The sequence below is a fragment of the Corythoichthys intestinalis genome, chromosome 13 (genome assembly GCF_030265065.1).
Source record: "Corythoichthys intestinalis isolate RoL2023-P3 chromosome 13, ASM3026506v1, whole genome shotgun sequence".
NCBI lineage: Eukaryota > Metazoa > Chordata > Actinopteri > Syngnathiformes > Syngnathidae > Corythoichthys > Corythoichthys intestinalis.
In genome coordinates, this window is record NC_080407.1 from 12,304,364 (window position 1) to 12,325,153 (window position 20,790).

The 20,790-nt window shown below is 41.3% G+C and overlaps 1 protein-coding gene across 6 annotated transcripts in view; it reads right to left on the minus strand.

Annotated features, from left to right (window-relative positions):
• iqsec3a (IQ motif and Sec7 domain ArfGEF 3a) overlaps window positions 1–20,790 on the minus strand; it is a 114,433-nt gene that overhangs the window by 28,880 nt on the left and 64,763 nt on the right. For all 6 annotated transcript variants that reach the window (XM_057855285.1, XM_057855284.1, XM_057855289.1 and 3 more), the window contains 2 exons: window positions 16,558–16,719; window positions 2,762–2,884 (listed from right to left, as the gene is read on the minus strand). In XM_057855285.1, coding sequence (XP_057711268.1) covers window positions 2,762–2,884; window positions 16,558–16,719 — 285 coding nt within the window. The remainder of the gene's footprint in view (window positions 1–2,761; window positions 2,885–16,557; window positions 16,720–20,790) is intronic.

Here is a 20,790-nt window from a genome sequence, read left to right on the forward strand (position 1 = left end):
ACATTCTGTCACTCATGGTTGAGGTTTATCCATGTTGACAATTACAGGCCTCTCTAATCTTTTCAAGTAGGAGAACTTGCACAATTGGTGGTTGACTAGATACTTATTTGCCCCACTGTATTCGTTATCCTGTGCAAAGAGCCAACATTACTCGAACTGTCAAATATGGCTAAAGTGTTTCAATACAACATTGCTTTTCATTATACAGTTGGAAATGCAGCATGACTATGCTTTTTTGGACGCCCCACTTTACAAATCACAGCGTACACATGAGCAGCTTGCACCATTTTGCTCATTTGTTTTGTACACTGACGCAGCAGACAGGAGCTTGCTGCTGCTTTCCATCCTCACCACGTTTTGGGTGGAGGGGGTGCATCAACGTCACCCCACTTGTTTTTGGAGGCGCATCTGATCTCAGCAGGGGAGGGGGCACGCAATGCCGGCGGACGTTACGCAACGCTGGTTATTTATAAATCCTCCACCCTCTTTTGTTTTTCTGCCCTTTTCATTGCTTCCCACCCCCTCAGGTTTGTTCCGCTCTCACGCTTCTGCTCCAACACGCAGATGCCCGCCCGGGCATCGCTGGTGCCAAGGTCTCAACCCACACTTTTTGTTTACCTCGTCGTGCACCTCAGGCAACGGTGACAGGTGGCTGTTCATCCCAGAGATGCCAGACGGCGTCAACTCGTGTTTGTTTTGCGACTGCGAGGCAACAACCGACACACATTTGCCACTCGATCGGAGCATCCATTTTCTTCTTATGGAACAGCAGAATTTTTTTTAAAAAACTACGTTGTTTGAAAAATATCAGATTTCTTTGTTTTTTTACGGTATTGGGATGCTTTGACTCAGGCCCAGACTGGCTAATTGGGAGGACCGGGACAAGTGCCGGTGGGCCAGCCTGACGTTTGGGCCATTATATCGGTTGTTTTGCTTTTAACCGAGAATTGAGACTGCTTTATATCCATATCTATAAAGAATTCGGGGATGTAAGCATTGATTCACAATAATTTTAACCGGAAAAGCTCTGTTTACATAAGGCGGCCGCTAGCTACATTTACTAACAGACCAGCATTGGATTTCGACATATTTACATAAAATAAATGCTAACTGCCCTTTTTTTTTTGCTTATAACCAAGAATCGAGACTGTTTTACATCCATATCTGTAAACAATTTGGGATTTAGGCATTTATTCACAAGAATTTTTACCGGAAAAGCTCTGTTTACATAAGGTGGCCGCTAGTTACATTCACTAACAGACTAGCATTGTACTTCGACGTATTTACGTAAAATAAATGCAACTGCACTTTTTTTTGTGCTTATAACCAAGAATCGAGACTGGTTTACGACCATATCTATAAAGAATTTGGGGATTTTAAGCATTTATTCACAAGAATTTTCACTGGAAAAGCTCTGTTTACATAAGGCGACTGCTAGCTACATTCACTAACAGACTAGCATTGTACTTCGACGTATTTACGTAAAATAAATGCAACTGCACTTTTTTGTTGCCTATAACCAAGAATCGAGACTGGTTTACGACCATATCTATAAAGACTTTGGGATTTAAGCATTTATTCACAAGACTTTACACCGGAAAAGCTCTGTTTACCTGAGGTGGCCGCTAGCTATATTCACTAACAGACTAGCATTGTACGTCGACGTATTTACGTAAAATAAATGCCAACTGCAATTTTATTTTTTGCTTATAACCAAGAATCGAGACTGTTTTACGTCCATATCTATAAAGAATTTGGGGATTTTAAGCATTTATTTACAAGAATTTTCCCCGGAAAAGCTCTGTTTACATATGGTGGCCGCTAGCTACATTCACTAACGGACTAGCATTGTACTTCAACATATTTACGTAAAATAAATGCCAACTGCACTTTTTTTGTTGTTTATAACCAAGAATGAAGACTGTTTAATGTCCAGATCTGTAAAGGATTCGGGGATTTAAGCATTTATTCACAAGAATTTTCACCGGAAAAGCTCTGTTTACATAAGGCGGTCGCTAGCTACATTTACTAACAGACTATCATTGTACTTCGACATATTTACGTAAAATAAATGCTAACTGCACGTTTTTTTTTTTTGCTTTGAACCAAGAATCGAGACTGTTTTACGCCCATATCTATGAAGAATTCGAGGGTTTAAGGATTTATTCACAAGAATTTTCACCAGAAAAGCTCTGTTTACATCAGGCGGCCTCTAGCTACATTCACTAACAGACTAGTATTGTACTTTCCGACGAAACATTACGAAGTCCATGGGTAAGCCTGGCCTTTTTCCTTTTTTCACCACCTGCCCGAACATTCTTGGAACACATGTCGATTTTCTCTCAAGAAAATATCGCCGTGCATCCGTCTTGCGGGGAAACAAAGAAACTGCGGCGCTGTCATAAATCGTCGTATAAGTGGCGAGTCAATTTTTACGTCGGATGTCGAAAAGATTGTGTTTCAAAGTGATCGTATGTTGAGGTAACACTGTATATCATTTTTTCATTTTAACAAAATTCCATTAATCGCAAGTTAACGATGAACAGCATGCTATTAATTGCGATTGAAAATTTTAATAGTGTGACAGCACAATTATAATTACATTATTTCTACCCTGTAGGTCATGATTTAAAGTGGGCCGGTCTGTGGCATGAAACTCCAAGACTGAACATTAGTCCCATTCCGGCCCTGTTTTGACTATACAGTACAAATACATGCTTGTCAATGTCAAAACAAGACAAGAAACAGACTTTCTAATTACCTGAAAGCCTCGATGAGACGTTCCACCTTCTGGGCTTCTCCCTGGACGCGAATATGGGCCTGGAATTTCCTTAGCGCATCGTCCAGCTCCATGCCCGAGAAATCCATTTCATCCACCACGCAGCTGTTGAGGTAGCGCGGAGTGAGCCAAACTTAATAAGTGTGCTTGAGCGCGATGGGATCGATGAACCCGGGGGATGTGGGATGGAGATAAGCGCTTTCTCTAATTCGGCACGGCGCGCTCACGAGGTAGAGAGATGCAGCTGGCGACGAAACATGTGGAAATCTCTCTGGGCGGAAAATCCTCCACACACCTGATAGCTAAATGTTAATTACCTTAATTTAAAAAAAAAAAAAATTTAAATGGCGGTAACATGAGTTCACAGGAAGTTGCATGCAAATTGGTTCAGGTGAAATGAGGTTTGGACACAAGTTTTAATGGACTTAGAACTAGAAAAGGTCAAAAAGTCAGGTGCTTAATTCATCGGCTGCCATTGACAGTGATAGATGTCCAAGCCATTTTGAGAGACATAATTACCGTAACCGGATTATAAGCCGCCACCCACCTAATTTGAAACGAAAAATGACATTCGTTCATATATAAACCGCACTGGACTATAAACAGCAGCTGTCCAGAGTGTATTATGGGATATTAACACCAAAAGATATTAACCAGTAACACTTTATTTGACAGCGGTATCATAAGACGGTCTAATACCAAATGAACCACCATGAAGCTTTGAACCATTTGGCTGCCAAGCTTCATGAAGCTTCATTTGGCCATCACTGCTCCCTTGAGGGAAACAGTCTACCTCTGCTGCCACCTGCTGTCAACATTGTTGTCAGCCAACATGCTTTCTAGCACGCAAGGCAATGCTACAAATATAAATAATCAAAATTCATGTTCTGTGCTAATTATTTCTTCAGTTACTCTTCCAGTTGTTTCATTAAATGCTAGCTATGGTATTTGGGAACACTTTATTTGTCAGTGACACCATCAAACTGTCATAATTATGACATGACACTGCCATGTGCTTTAATGAATGCTTATGACAAATGTCATTTTGTGTCATCTAGCAAATTATCTCTCTTTTGAATGGATGTAAAAGATCCGAGCTGGACATAAATGGAGTTAGTATCATAATTTGCTGGATGACACTTCATGACATCTGACATAAGCATTAAATAATGCCCATGATAGTGTCATGTCATTATTATGACGGTCTTATGACAGTCTTATGACACCACTGTCAAATAAAGTGTTACCAAATACCATAACAACCAATTAATGAAACAACTGGAACATACTAAATGATCCACCATGAAGCTTTGTACCACTTTTCTGCAAAGTGTCATTGCTTCAAGAAGCTTCATTTGGCCATCACTGCTCCCTTGAGGGAAACAGTCAACCTCTGCTGCCACCTGCTGTCAACACTGTTGTCATCCAACATGCCTCCTAGCATGCATTGCAGCGCTACAGGTGTAAATAATCAAAATTCATGTTCTGTGCTAAATATTTCTTCAGTTACTGTTCCAGTTGTTTCATCAATTGCTAGCTATGGTATTTTGGGAACACTATTTGACAGTGACACCATAAAACTGTCATAAGACCGTCATAATTATGACATGACACTGCCATTTGCTTTAATGAATGCTTTTGACAAATGTCGTTTTGTGTCATCGAGCAAATTATCTCACTTTTGAATGGATGTAAAAGATCGAGCTGGACATAAATGGAGTTAGTAACATAATTTGCTGGATGACACTTAATGACGTTTGACATAAGCATTAAATAATGCTCATGATAGTGTCATGTCATAATTATGACGGTCTTATGACAGTCTTATGACACCGCTGTCAAATAAAGTGTTACCAAATACCATAACAAGCAATTAATGAAACAACTGGAACATTCCAAATGAACCACCATGAAGCTTTGAACCGCTTTGCTGCAAAGTGTCATTGCTTCAAGAAGCTTCATTTAGCCATCATTGCTCCCTTGGGGGAGACAATCAACCTCTGGTGCCAACAGTGTTAACATCCAACATGCCTCCTAGCATGCATTGCAGCACTACAGATGTAAATAACAATCAAAATTCCTGTTCTGTGCTAATTATTTCTTCAGTTGCTGTTCCAGTTGTTTTTATTAATTGCTATTTATGGTATTTGGGAACACTTTATGACACTGGAGCCATAAGACAGTCATTAGACAATCATAATTATGACATGACACTGTCATGTGCATTAATGAATGCTTATGACAAATGTCTTTTTGTGTCATCCGGCAAATTATCACACTTTTGAATGGATGTAAAAGATCCGAGCTGGACATAAATGGAGTTAGTGACATAATTTGCCGGATGACACTTTATGACATCTGTCATAAGCATTAAATAATGCCCATGATAGTGTCATGTCATAGTTATGACGGTCTTATGGCAGTCTTATGACTCCAGTGCCAACTTTTAAAGTAGAAAGAGTGTCAATGAATGAGTTAAGCACCGCTTGGGTTGTATGTTGGCTTGAACCGGATGCCTTTCAAATATTGAATCTATGAACTGAAAGTAGTGAATGTTTTGGCTTAAGGCCTGATTTGACTTGACAGTCTCCTCGTGACCGCGCCAACTCCTGTCACTTCCTTCCAGGCCGTCACTCCTGCTTTACGTAACATCAGACAGGATGCTCCACAGCTGCCCCCGCCCTTTCTATCAACACCCACCCACGCATGCACGCATCATGTCGTTACATCTCAACCTGGCAGGGCAGGGGGCAACGTTGAGGCCTTAAAAACGTACGTTTTCACAGAGCTGGCAGGAGACATGCGATGCATAAAAAGCAACACGACGCCAGATGGAAGCGTATTTTGAGCGAAGAACGACGAGACGACCGCAGGGCTGAAGGCAGATGAGAATCTTACCGCTCACCATTCATCAACGGAATGAGTCCTGCGGGCCAAATCCATGACCACAATTTGGCTTAATTGACTTTGCGACGTTTTAATGTGTGTAGTTTATGCTTAAGGAAACGTGCAGAGAATGAAGCATCGCCAACACGGCGCAGGGGACACATTAGAGGGCAAACGTACTCTCGCCGGACACAAGATTAGGCACACCGACTCACGTTCAAATGTTTGATCGGTGACCTTGATCATATTCAAAGTGAGCAAGCAAAGGACCAAATAAGTGATGAATAGAATAGCTCATTTAACTGTTTCAGTGCCATTGACAAACATCCAATCATGTGGCTCTTAAAAACTAAATGAAAACTCTTTAAAAATGAGTTTATCACTTGTAGACAGAGGTGGGTAGAGTTGCCAAAAAATTTACTCAAATAAGAGTAGTGTTACTTCTAATATTACTCAAAAAGTAAAAAAAAAAATAAAGTTTTTGTTGAGTAACATTGTGAGTAACTGCCAACAGTTAAATAATTGTCTATTTTTTTTCTCTGCACAACTTCATCTATATGAACTGTAATTATAGTAGTGTACTATTACCTATTAAATGACCATATTAGGCTAAAAATGACACAAAAATCATCAAATTAAAACCAGAACAACCCTACGAACAATCACCCGTCCAAACAGCACGAGTGCCCTCTTGTGGAGAAAAACATTGTTACCTCAGATTGTTATAATGGCGTCATGTGGGTATTGTCGCAACTGATCCTGCATTCAAGGAAGGTGGTAAGATTAACAAAATATATTTATATGGATCTATTTATTATTAAATTAAGTGATTCAACACAGTTCACAAATAGGATTTTTATGGACTTTGCATGAGGATATCCTGCTATCTCTTTGCATGAAGTTATCCCATGATTTGTACAAAAGAAATCCTTTTATTTATAGAAATAAAGCAAATTTTACAAATATATTTTTCATTTTATTATTCATTTTTATTTTTTAAATTATTATATTTATTTATAAGCTTGATTTGGCCATCACTGCTCCCTTGGGGGAGACAGTCAACCTCTGCTGCCACCTGCTGTCAACGCTGTTGTCGTCCAACATGCCTCCTAGCATGCATTGCAGCAATAAAGATGTAAATAACTCATCAAAATTCATGTTCAATGCTAATCATTTCTTCATTTACTGTTGTAGTTGTTTTATTAATTGCTAGTTATGGAATTTGGGAACACTATTTGACAGTGGCGTCATATGACTATCATAAGACCATCATAACGATGACATGACACTGCCATGAGCAATGAAGTGCCTGTGACACCATAAAAATACATCTTAAATAGATTTGTTATGTGAATTAAAATCATTTTGAGACTATTCAAATATATACAACAATTTGGCAAAGTGCAAATGACGAGAAAAGAGTCTTTCAATCTGCCGTTTAGCTACTCCTGTCATTATGGTGCTCTGGCGCCGCCATCTGGGTGATGACGTCGGCAGAGTAATGATTTCAGCTGATTTAGAATTCAGCCCAATGGAGGAGGAAGATTAAGAATGAAGAAAATGCGACAGAGAGCAGCAAAGTGTCATCATTGTTTTTATCTCTACTCCAATATTTTTACACGATATTCTTTTTTAAAGGGTATGAAAACGCAAAGGGGGTGTGAGACATCAATAGAACCGTTATGTGCCAAGATAACAAATATTGATAAAGTTAACAAAAAAATCAATCACATTAATGAGCAATTATCGAAAATAGATCGAAAATGATGAACATTTCCGAAAGTGTTCCGGAAACAGCCGAATGGGGCGGAGACGTCATAACAAGGAAACAAAAGGTCGAGGCAGGTGCCATCGTTGTTTATCGACGAGAGAGTTGCGTTCGTGTTTTATCAAAAAATCGCTGAAATGGTTCAAACCTGTCATGCTATGTGGTTTACAAATAGCCATTTGTCGCAATGTAGTACCCATGAGTTCCCGAACGCGAGAAAAAGAGCTGGACTACGCAGACAATGAGTAAAGTTCATCAGTGCTAAGAGGGCTAATTTTGCAATTTTACAGGGAAACGGGAACCTGACGAGCCAGAAGATGTGCCTACAACCTCAAAGAAAACACAATTTATGCTACTTCCCAATCACTAAAGACCCACAAACTGCGAAGGAGTGAATTCGTGACCCGTATGTGAATAAATCGAGTGATTCGAGCATGTCTGTGGAACAGGAATATCAGCTTGTAGAGATCGCCAATCACGGCGACTTAAACGTACATTTGAGACAACAACTCTACCGCAGTTCTGGATTAAAGTCATTTCGGAATATCCCGACATCGCTTGGAGCGCGCTGAAAACTGTGCTACAATTTCCAACATCGCTAGCTTGATGCTAGCTTCTCTCACTCTCCCATCTCGTCTCAACGAAACAAACTCAGCCTTCCCACATATTCAGCGGGCGAGTTGTATTTTTTCCCTGCACTTAACACGACGGGGCTAAAAACACATGCTATTTTATATTTGCTGTATTTTTCTGCCGCACATTGCCGGTGTTCTGACAACGTTGGCATGCGCGTAACGTTAAAAAGGACCGCGAATGCAGCGATTCCTAAGTACACACTACAAACTTTCTTTAAAGAAAGAAATATTAACTTACGTTTGCCATGTTTGGCGCACACAACAACTGCACGTAGCCCTCTCACTTAACGACTTCGCCGTGTCGTTAAGCGTTAATTTACGGTATTTCCGTGTTGCACATGTATGTTTGTGATGTAAATAGTTTTTTAGCACCATTGGATAACATTGAGAGTCCAACTGAATATAAAAGAGGGACACCGGTCCGTGAAAAAAAGACCCAAATCACACAGGGGACCCCTGCTCTAATCCCATTCATATTTGTGTCGGTTGGCAGAGCGAAACCGATGATAGCATATTAAATGATAATTATTCTATACATTACTTTATTTTGCCGTCACGGTGTATCAGCTTCACAAAAAGAAATGCAAAACATACCATTTGGTGTTTCCCACACGAACTGTTAAGGTTTCATCAGTGTGATTGCTCCCCTCAATTAACCTTTCATTAGGCTGCATTGGCTTTCGTTTGGGCTCAAATTGATAACCCAAAACACCAAAGAAAGGTTCATAACTCTCCTCATCACCATTAGAAGAATGTTCGTTACGTCGGATTCGTCGCTGCAACTAGAAATGTAATTGTCCGCCATCATCGCCGCCATTCAGTACTAAAGCACTGAGCCGGTTGTTTCCTTGTTTTGATGTCACGTCCACAATCTGCCAGATTTCCGGGATCTCGGGGGCGGGTCTTTTTAGCTTGAAATTGACCCAACTTTCTCTCATTTTCTTGGTGTTGCGATGTGTGTAATTACACGAAGTGACATGATATGAATCCAAAAGGCATTCTTTTATGGATAAATGATGGAATATTAGCATTTCCCCAGGTGTTGACATACACTTTAAGTATTTTTTCCCAATTGCTAAATTGTATGGCCATTGCAAGACAGAGAGACAGACAGACAGAGCAGGCGACATGCTAACCCCGAACTGAGCGGCTCTTCCAAGTTTCTTCCTCGCCTTTCAAAAACAAAAACAAACAAAAAAAATCACACAAAACTACCCCGACTCATGTCACACACGGCGGCAGGGGGGATTGTCTTCACCGATCGGCCAGCCCCCGGCAGGCAGGGAGTGCTCATCGCCGGGGACGCAGAGGGGAATGAACGCCGAAAATGGCGCATTCTCCGTGGACTAACTGGCCGAAGTCGGAGCGCGTGGCTAAACCCTAAACCTCGAGAACCGGAGACGAGAGCAGGGGGCTACCCGTTCCCAAGCCGAGGATAGCGCTTTATAGGCAGGCACGCATTCATCGGCCGGCAACCATTGTGTGCTACAAGCTGCCCGTTGTCGGCCGAGAGGCCTTCTCGGTGGACAGGGACCATTGTCACCCGCAAAATGCAAGCCACCTCCATATGAAAACCTTTGCCGTGACCCCAGTATTTGAAATAACATAAAATGCGTAGCTTACTCACTTAGTCATCCGTCCAATGGTCTCAACAGTACCTGACAAAAGTCTAGTCGCTTTCATACACATGGACCTGAAGTGTCCCTCTAATATATTTGTAATCAATATTTTCTTAGAATAAATGGATAATTTTAATCCCAACAGGTTTTGGACTAACATTTCGGTGCCAAACAAAACTGCTGAAAAGTGTTCTGATGTTTACAGCTTGGTAAAGCTCATTGAGTCAATTTTTGCAAAGTCTTGTCGCCTTGTCAAATGATACACACAATCCCAGATTAAAGCTTCACCTGTTACCAATAATGGATCAATTAACTCTCAGGTGTGTATAAAAAGAACCCCAGTGCACTAGACCGCCACATCAACTGCAACCCGACCTCTGACAAGATGCCTAAGATTCCTCCTGAGCCCAAAGTGTTAATTCCCAGACCAGATCCACTGCAGATGTGGCAGACACCTTCAATGTGTCTCAGTGTCAGGTACAGAGGATTAAAAAAAAGATATGAACAGACTGGAGACGTTTTTGACAAGCCCAGGTCAGGCAGACCCCTTAAGACAACTGCTCGGGAGGACCGGTTGTTGGCTGGAAAATCCAAAGCCAGCCCTATTTCCAATGTGGCAGAGCTCCACGAGACCGGGTCACCTGAAGTCCCTGTGTCAACCAAAACAGTCTGTTGAATTCTGGCTAGAAATGGCCTCCATGGTTGAATCAGTGCCCAGAAAACAGCATTAAACAAAAGACAATTAAACAACCGTGTGGCATTTGCCAAGGCCCACAGCCTGTCAAAAGGATGGACGCTGGAAAAGTGGCAAAAGGTGGATTTTTCAGATGAATCTTCCATTGAATTACACTACAGTCGCCGCAAATATTGCAGGAGACCTACTGGAGCCCACTTGGATCCGAGATTCACTCAGAAAACAGTGAAGTTTGGTGGTGGCAAAATCATGGTCTGGGCTTACATCCCATATGGGGGTGTGCGAGAGCTCTGCACGGTGGAAGGCAACATAAATAGTCTTGAATATCAACAAATCTTAGCTGCCTCTTACATTCCTAACCATAAAAAGGGACAAATTCTGCAGCAGGATGCTGCTCCATCGCATACTTCAATCTCTACCTCAAAGTTCCTCAAGGCAAAGAAGATCAAGATACTCCAGGACTGGCCAGCCCAGTCACCAGGCATGAACATGAGCGTGTCTGGGGTAGGATGAAAAGAGGAAGCATGGAAGACGAAACCCAAGAATGTTGATGAACTCTGGGAGGCATGCCAGACTGTTTTTTTTGATGTTCCATATGACTTCATCAATAAATTGTATGAATCCTTGCCAAACCGCATGGATGCAGTCCTTCAAGCCCATGGAAGTCGAACAAAATATAACATTTGGATCTCACAGCACAACTACTTTATTTGCTTATGTTTTGTAACATATTTTTGTATTTGAAGTACATTTTTTGTTCAATTTTCACACTACTTTATGTGGGTGACAAAACTTTTGTCGTGCCAAAATTTGACCTTTATGTTTTCATTAAATGATCTTTTTTCAATGAAACAAATATATTTTTGTACATTCAACATAATTTGGGAGGGTTTTAGCTTTCATATGAGTCATTTCTGAAACCAATTGAATAATTAAAAGTCAGGTTTTTAGCAATTGTTTCAACAAAATGGATAAGCGACAAGACTTTTGTCAGGGAATGTAGATTGTTGGACTTGTTTTGCCCATTTTTCGCGATGAAAAGGATCTTTTGGAAATCCAAAAAGCCTTACGCTACTCTCCCTGGTGTAGCAACAAAAGCCTGCAGCACATTAGGCTGGAGTGACGCAAAAAATAAAAGAATTAATCCGCAAAATCAGCTGAATCTGTAGTTCTTCTGCATACTAAAGTAATGGCTGTATTGTAAAAATGATTAGTTTGGTGACGTCTCATTCGCCTTCTTCCTCTATCCAGACACTGGCCGAAAGTCATTTATTTTCATGGCACGGGATTCAAAAAATTGAATGAATATATCGATCGCTTCCACGCACTTTCAAGCTGTCCATTTCATTCAGGAGCATAACATACTGTGTGAAATAAATGTTTTTGAGTCACAGGCACTTTAATGATTGCTTATGAAAGATGTCATCCGGCCACTTTTCTCACTTTTGAATGGCTCTAAAAGATCCGAGCTGGACATAAATAGAGTTAGTGACATAACTTACTGGGTAACACTGAATGACATCTGTCATAAGCATTCATTAATGCCCATGATAATGTCATGTCATAATTATGACGTCTTATGACGCCACTATCAAACTATTAACCCAAATAAATCAATATATATATAGGGCTGTCAAAATTATCACGTTAACGGGCGGTAATTAATTTTTAAAATTAATCACGTTAAAATATTTGACGCAATTAACGCACATGCCCCGCTCAAACAGATTAAAATGACAGCAGTGTATTGTCCGCTTGTTACTTGTTTTTTAGTGTTTGGCGCTCTCTGCTGGCGCTTAGGTCCAAATGAGTTTATGGGTGTCAGCACAATGAGTGAGCATGGTGTAATTATTGACATCAACAATGACGGGCTACTAGTTTATTTTTTGATTGAAAATTTCACAAATTTTATGAAAACGAAAACATTAAGAGGGCTTTTAACATTTCTATAACTTGTACTAACATTAATCTTTTAAGAACTACAAATTTTTCCATCCATGGATCGCTTTAACAGAATGTTAATAATGTTCATGCCATCTTGTTGATTTATTGTTATAATAAACAAATACAGTACTTATGTACCGTATGTTGAATGTATATATCCATCTTGTGTCTTATCTTTCCATTCCAACAATAATTTACAGAAAAATATGGCATATTTTATAGATGGTTTGAATTGCGATTAATTACGATTAATTAATTTTTAAGCTGTAATTTACTCGATTAAAAAATGTAATCGTTCGACAGCTCTAACATATATATATATATATATATATATATATTTTTTTTACACCTGTCCTGTTCAGCTGTTTAACATGGAGAATGGAAGTCTAAGTGTCCGGTTGGTCTGAACGGTTTTAATGTTTCACATTGAGAGTATGACTTACTCCCATTTTGATCATTCAACATGTCTCGTTGATTCTGACAAAGCAGCGAACAGGAATGGGTTATAGAGGAACAGAAGAAAAATAAGAAAAGAAACACAAACGACAACAAGACATACATTGAATGCCTTCACTAACTATTAATATGTGGGAGGGGGGTGGGGAAGTCTGTAAGCTAAGTGATTGGGAGTGGGAGAATGTACACAAATCAGCACTGGGATCTAGAACCCTGTAATGGCGTACCGCACGCAGGCTATTTTTAGACCGTGGCGTCGCATCGCAAAGCGGAAGTAAAGCCGAAGTTGGACATTATAGACCCGCCCTCGCATAGACCCAATGTAAAAAGTGCTACTTTTCTCCGATAATCTTTCAAAGACGAACATGCCGATCACGCATTGCTTTTTTGGAACTTGTAGAAACGACTCTAGACATTACGACACATGAAGGATGTTTTCTTCATACGTTTCCGGAAACCAAAAACTCAGGAGGAAAAAATGTGAAGACCGAATCAACTTGCGCGGGCTTTAACACCAGCTCGGCGAATCCATTCACGTTTCATATGCAGTAAACATTATGTTGGGTTGGCATGGTCTTTCAGAGGACAAAGAGGTAAGCAATTTTTATCATTTTAACTTATTTTTTTAGCGTAATGGTGTGCCATACTGCTTCTGTCTGACAATGAATGACCTGAAAAGAATTACAATGGTATCTGACTGCCACTGTTACCGTTATATATATATATATATATAAACTTTAGTAAGGGGGAAGTGTAAATAAATTATAAGATTAAGATGTGTTATCAATGAAAAAATTAAAAGTGTTCGTTGGCTATCACTGAGTAGCATATGCGATCGCTACACAAAGCTAACTACTGTGCCTTGCAAAAGTATTCGGCCCCCCTTTGTAAATCTCACTGGAACAGCACCAAACCAAAGTTCCAGCATCATCACCTTGTCAAGAGTCAAAAATCTGCATTTTTTTCCCTCAGTATAGAGTGATTCCATATACAGTGCCTTGCAAAAGTATTCGGCCCCCTTGAATCTTGCAACCTTTCGGCACATTTCAGGCTTCAAACAAAGATATGAAATTTAATTTTTTTGTCAAGAATCAACAACAAGTGGGACACAATCGTGAAGTGGAACAACATTTATTGGATAATTTTAAGTTTTTTAACAAATAAAAAACTGAAAAGTGGGGCGTGCAATATTATTCGGCCCCTTTACTTTCAGTGCAGCAAACTCACTCCAGAAGTTCAGTTAGGATCTCTGAATGATCCAATGTTGTCCTAAATGACAGATGATGATAAATAGAATCCGTCTGTGTGTAATCAAGTCTCCATATAAATGCACCTGCTCTGTGATAGTCTCAGGGTTCTGTTTAAAGTGCAGAGAGCATTATGAAAACCAAGGAACACACCAGGCAGGTCCGAGATTCTGTTGTGGAGAAGTTTAAAGCCGGATTTGGATACAAAAAGATTTCCCAAGCTTTAAACATCTCAAGGAGCACTGTGCAAGCCATCATATTGAAATGGAAGGAGCATCAGACCACTGCAAATCTACCAAGACCCGGCCGTCCTTCCAAACTTTCTTCTCAAACATGGAGAAAACTGATCACAGATGCAGCCAGGGGCCCATGATCACTCTGGATGAACTGCAGAGATCTACAGCTGAGGTGGGAGAGTCTGGATACAAAAAGATTTCCCAAGCTTTAAACATCTCAAGGAGCACTGTGCAAGCCATCATATTGAAATGGAAGGAGCATCAGACCACTGCAAATCTACCAAGACCCGGCCGTCCTTCCAAACTTTCTTCTCAAACATGGAGAAAACTGATCACAGATGCAGCCAGGGGCCCATGATCACTCTGGATGAACTGCAGAGATCTACAGCTGAGGTGGGAGAGTCTGTCCATAGGACAACAATCAGTCGTACACTGCACAAATCTGGCCTTTATGGAAGAGTGGCAAGAAGAAAGCCATTTCTCAAAGATATCCATAAAAAGTCTCGTTTAAAGTTTGCCACAAGCCACCTGGGAGACACACCAAACATGTGGAAGAAGGTGCTCTGGTCAGATGAAACCAAAATTGAACTTTTTGGCCACAATGCAAAACGATATGTTTGGCGTAAAAGCAACACAGCTCATCACCCTGAACACACCATCCCCACTGTCAAACATGGTGGTGGCAGCATCATGGTTTGGGCCTGCTTTTCTTCAGCATGGACAGGGAAGATGGTTAACATTGACGGGAAGATGGATGCAGCCAAATACAGGAACATTCTGGAAGAAAACCTGTTGGTATCTGCACAAGACCTGAGACTGGGACGGAGATTTATCTTCCAACAGGACAATGATCCAAAACATAAAGCCAAATCTACAATGGAATGGTTCAAAAATAAACGTATCCAGGTGTTAGAATGGCCAAGTCAAAGTCCAGACCTGAATCCAATCGAGAATCTGTGGAAAGAGCTGAAGACTGCTGTTCACAAACACTCTCCATCCTACCTCACTGAGCTCGAGCTGTTTTGCAATGAAGAATGGGCAAGAATGTCAGTCTCTCGATGTGCAAAACTGATAGAAACATACCCCAAGCGGCTTGCAGCTGTAATTGGAGCAAAAGGTGGCGCTACAAAGTATTAACGCAAGGGGGCCGAATAATATTGCACGCCCCACTTTTCAGTTTTTTATTTGTTAAAAAAGTTTAAATTATCAAATAAATTTTGTTCCACTTCACGATTGTGTCCCACTTGTTGTTGATTCTTGACAAAAAATTAAAATTTTATATCTTTATGTTTGAAGCCTGAAATGTGGCGAAAGGTTGCAAGGTTCAAGGGGGCCGAATACTTTTGCAAGGCACTGTAAATTACCCCCAAGAACGGTAAGAGACGTAGGACAACCAGAGGATATATAAGAAAGACAGGGACTATGATAAAGGATAGCTTGTTGAAACAGGAGAATGTCATTGTCAGTCGCGTCGATAAAAAAGCTAAAGCTATGCTTAGGTCGGCTCGTTTTTTTCGTCTCTTTGAGCCTTCGACACTAAAGCCATCTCTTTAACTGAAGATTTTTATGTTCTTCCACATCTTTGCCAGTCAATTTGGCACCAGGCACATCATTTTCGGAGAGAATTGGTAGGTTTAGCTCTGTAAACATCTCCTTCGTACACGATTTCCATTCATTTCCTATTAGGGACAAACGGTGACTTGTCCCTTCTTAGCAACAGTAGCTAATGCCGTGAATATTAATGAGCGGAAGTGATGTGTTGCTTGCGGTACGCCATCTCTTGTGAGTGTAAGCCCGTTGGCAACCGACCCAACGCCGCCCCACCACCAGTCCCGGCACCGGGAACCCCGACCCGAACGCGCCCAATCACATCCAACCGAGCCCAGCAAGGGAGCATTCGTCACCCCCCCGGGATCCAGGGGGGTCCACCCGCACTCGCATCAACCAGCCCTCAGAGGTGAGAAGAGGGTACGCACCACCAACCCCACGCCCGCCCCCATCCCCGTCAGCCCACTCGGCCCAACAAATAAATAATATAAACAAATAAGCCGCACTGGACTATAAACGCAGAATTCAAAATAAGGTAAAAAAAAAAGTAGCGGTTTATGGTCTGAAAATTATTGTACTCACGTAAATGTGACGCGTTACTATCCACCTCTGATAGTAGACGTTCAATCCATTCAAACTGGGATGGTGCAAGTGCATTTTCATTTACTGCAACCCTTCCACTTCAAATTTAATTGGACGTCTATTGCCGTCAATGAATGAAATGTTTGCCGATGTGTCCACTCACTCGAGGACGTCCCTGTTGAAGGGCTTCTTGCTGTTGCCGAGGAACTCGCCGATCATCTGCCGACTCAGACCCTTCCGCTGCAGCAGGAAGTGGGCCACTCCGATGGGCGTGTCCGGGATGAAGCCTCGCGAGATCAGGAACTGGAGGCCCTTGTCGGGATTCCTGTCGAAGAAGGAGATGAAGACGAGTCTCAGCTTGGCGCTTAATCATATTTACGACTTTGGAATTTAATTTCAGCGACAGAGGGTGTGAGGAAACGGCAGCACGAGGGAGACGCCGGTCCCGGCTTTGAAAGCATCTGCTCGCCCACTCTCCCGACGGCTGTCGTGTCACCGAGCGAATTTGGCAGATTACGTGATGTTTTCGCAACACGCGCTGCAAATGGACGGGGGTGGCATCTCGAGACGAAAAAGAGATAAGTGGTGCGGAATGAGGCTGAGACAATCCTGGCAAAGTGTTGATCAATATTAGCATGGCTGCATTGAGCCGTGTATTTTTTTCCCCGTCAATTTGCTAAATTAGAGGCTCGATTAAACAGTTTTCCGGCTTTCTAAGCACCCCACTCGCTGGGGCAAAATTTAACAAAGACTTTTTTGAAACACAATTACAAAACTGTTGGAAAAACAACCCATTTACTGTTATAACTTGTACAAAGAAAGCCCGTACTGTACTTTATGTTTCGTCATTTATTTGACAGTGATTCATCATGTTTCTCCTGATTATATCGTTGCCCACTCAGATGTTGAATCAACATAGCTGAGTGGGGGGAAAGGGCAATTAAAGGCACAGTAAATGCCACATGATGAAGCACAATGTGCAACCCTGACGATCTCAATCTTCGCCGCTGTCATTGTCACGCTCCACATTTCACTTCTATTCACCTCATTGCGTACAGTGGCGCAAATAAGTATTTAGTCAACCACTAATTGTGCAAGTTCTCCCACTTGAAAATATTAGAGAGGCCTGTAATTGTCAACATGGGTAAACCTCAACCATGAGAGACAGAATGTGGAAAAAACCCAGTAAATAACATTGTTTGATTTTTAAAGAATTTATTTGCAAACCATGGTGGATAATAAGTATTTGGGCAATACCAAAAGTTTATCTCAATACTTTGTTATGGACCCTTTGTTGGCAATAACGGGGCCAAACATTTTCTGTAACTCTTCACAAGCTTTTCACACACTGTTGCTGGTATTTTGGCCCATTCCTCCATGCAGATCTCCTCTAGAGCAGTGATGTTTTGGGGCTGTCGTTGGGCAACACGGACTTTCAACTCCCTTCACAGATTTTCTATGGGGTTGAGATCTGGAGACTGGCTAGGCCACTCCAGGACCTTGAAATGCTTCTTACGAAGCCACTCCTTTGTTGCCCTGGCTCCGTGTTTGGGATCATTGTCATGTTGAAAGACCCAGCCACGTCTTATCTTCAATACCATTGCTGATGGAAGGAGATTTTCAATCAAAATCTCTCGATACATGGCCCCATTCATTCTGTCCTTTACACAGATCAGTCGTCCTGGTCCATTTGCAGAAAAACAGCCCCAAAGCATGATGTTTCCACTCCCATGCTTCACAGTGGGTATGGTGTTCTTGGGATGCAATTCAGTATTCTTTATCCTCCAAATACGAGAACCTGTGTTTCTACCAAAAAGTTCTATTTTGATTTCATCTGACCATAACACATTCTCCCAGTCCTCTTCTGGATCATCCAAATGCTCTCTAGCGAACCGCAGACGGGCCTGGACGTGTACTTTCTTCAGCAGGGGGACACGTCTGGCAGTGCAGGATTTGAGTACCTGGCGGTGCATTGTGTTACTGATAGTAGCCTTTGTTACTGTGGTCCCAGCTCTCTGTAGGTCATTCACTGGGTCCCCCCGTGTGGTTCTGGGATTTTTGCTCACCATTCTTGTTCTAATTTTCACGCCACACGGTGAGTTCTTGCATAGAGCCCCAGATCGAGGGAGATTATCAGTGGTCTTGTATGTCTTCCATTTTCTAATAATTGCTCCCACAGTTGATTTCTTTACTCCAAGCGTTTTACCTATTGCAGATTCAGTCTTCCCAGCCTGGTGCAGGTCTACAATTTTGTCCTTCGACAGCTCGTTGGTCTTGGCCATCGTGGAGTTTGGAGTGCGACTGACTGAGTTTGTGGACAGGTGTCTTTTATACCGATAATGAGTTAAAACAGGTGCCATTAATACAGGTAACGAGTGGAGCCTCGTGAGACCTCGTTAGAAGAAGGTACACCTCTTTGGCAGCCAGAAATCTTGCTTGTTTGTTGGTGACCAAATAGTTATTTTCCACTCTAATTTGGAAATAAATTCTTTAAAATCAAACAATGTGATTTTCTGTTTTTTTTTTTTTTTCCACACTCTGTCTCTCATGGTTGAGGTTTACCCATGTTGACAATTACAGGCCTCTCTAATATTTTCAAGTAGGAGAACTTGCACAATTGGTGGTTGACTAAATACTTATTTGCCCCACTGTAAGTGCTATTTATATTATTTTGGGTGTGTTAGAGTAATACAGTCAAACAGTAAATACGAGAAACGATTCTATTCCCTGATTGATTATATTAAGTGTGTTAGAATAATGCAAACCGTTAGACGGTGCCTACGAGAAAAGGTACTATCTACTTCGTCGCTAAAGCTAATGCACAGCTACATTGCTGTCAACCTGCCTACCGCTCTCGCTCTTTGTTGACGTAATTGCTGCATGAATTTCAATGTGGGAGACTTGACAGTTCATACCGCCGCCACATTCTGGGAAAATGTGGACCAGGTCGGATTTAAACCACATACGAAAGTGACCCAGATTGAATTTGAAATGGTCCACTTCTATGCAACTTGTCACGTTTAGACCGTCAAGATAATGCCTCACTCGAGTCGGAAAAACAGGAAAAAAATCGGATTCGTGCATTAAGACCGGTGGTAAACAAAGGGTACATGACAAAGTATTTAGATTAACTTTTGGTATTGACCAAATACTTATTTTCCAATGTAATTTGGAAATAAATTCTTTAAAAATCAAACAAAGTGTTTTTCTTTTTTATTTATTTCCACATTCTGTCTGTCATGGTGGAGGTTTACCCATGTTGACAATTACAGGCCTCTCTTTTCAAGTGGGAGGACTTGCACAATTCGTGGTTGACTAAATACTTATTTGCCCCACTGTACGTGCAAAACATTTCCTGCTAGCTAACCCAGGTAATATAAGTTACGAAATAGATTGATCAGGATTTTACGTCTACGATATTCCGCCACTACTAACAATGAGTAGTACTGAAACGCTAGCATACAAGCATTTTTCTTGAAGGCATATTTGATTGACGACCGCTGACGAGCTTTTATTGGCCCGCGTCGTCAGAGGAGAGCCGAGGATAGCTCGCGGGCCTTTTTAAGATGGATATCCCGTTGCCGTTATTAGAGCGGAGGGTGGCGGAACTAATAAGGCCGCAGCATGAATCCCTTCTTGTTTTTACCGTGCTGGCGCTCTCCTCTCTCACAGCCAATTGATTAAAAGTGTGCTTATCTTTCGACAGCAAACAGACACTCTGTCACCTTACTCTCCTTAAACACACAGCGCATTATTCATCATTACACATGCGTATATTTTCTGTGACCTTTTTAAAATGCGTCCGACAGATCAACGGGACATGAGCCAGCTGCCAATCAAACTGGTTTACATCGATACAATCTTTATTTGCATAAAAAATGGCTCTGTACCAGTGGAAATGGTCTCATTTACAACCCCTAGAAAAAGGTATGGAATCACCAGTCTCGGACGAGTGCTCACTCAGACATTTTATCATGTAAAACAAACTGATAAAAAGCCTGAAAAAATAATGAATTAGTTCAAAAGTGCAACTCTAAAAGAAATGAATTAAAAACATTGTGGTGGTCAGTAAATGTTACTTTTATAGAGCACGTAGAGAGAAATATGTATGGACTCACTCAATTCTGAGGAGAAAAAAAATGGAATTATTAGAAACAAACAAAGAAATAACAATCTAAACACATCTCTAGTATTTAGTAGCACCACCTCTGGCTTTTATGGCAGCTTGCAGTCTCTGAGGCATGGACTTGATGTGTATTCTTTATCAAGTGATGCCAACTCACTCTGAGGTCGGAGCCTTGCTGTGGACAATTTTTTCAATTTCCACCACAGGTTTCAATAGGGTTAAGATCTGGGCTATTTGCTGGCCATGACATTGACTGGATGAGTCCTTCTC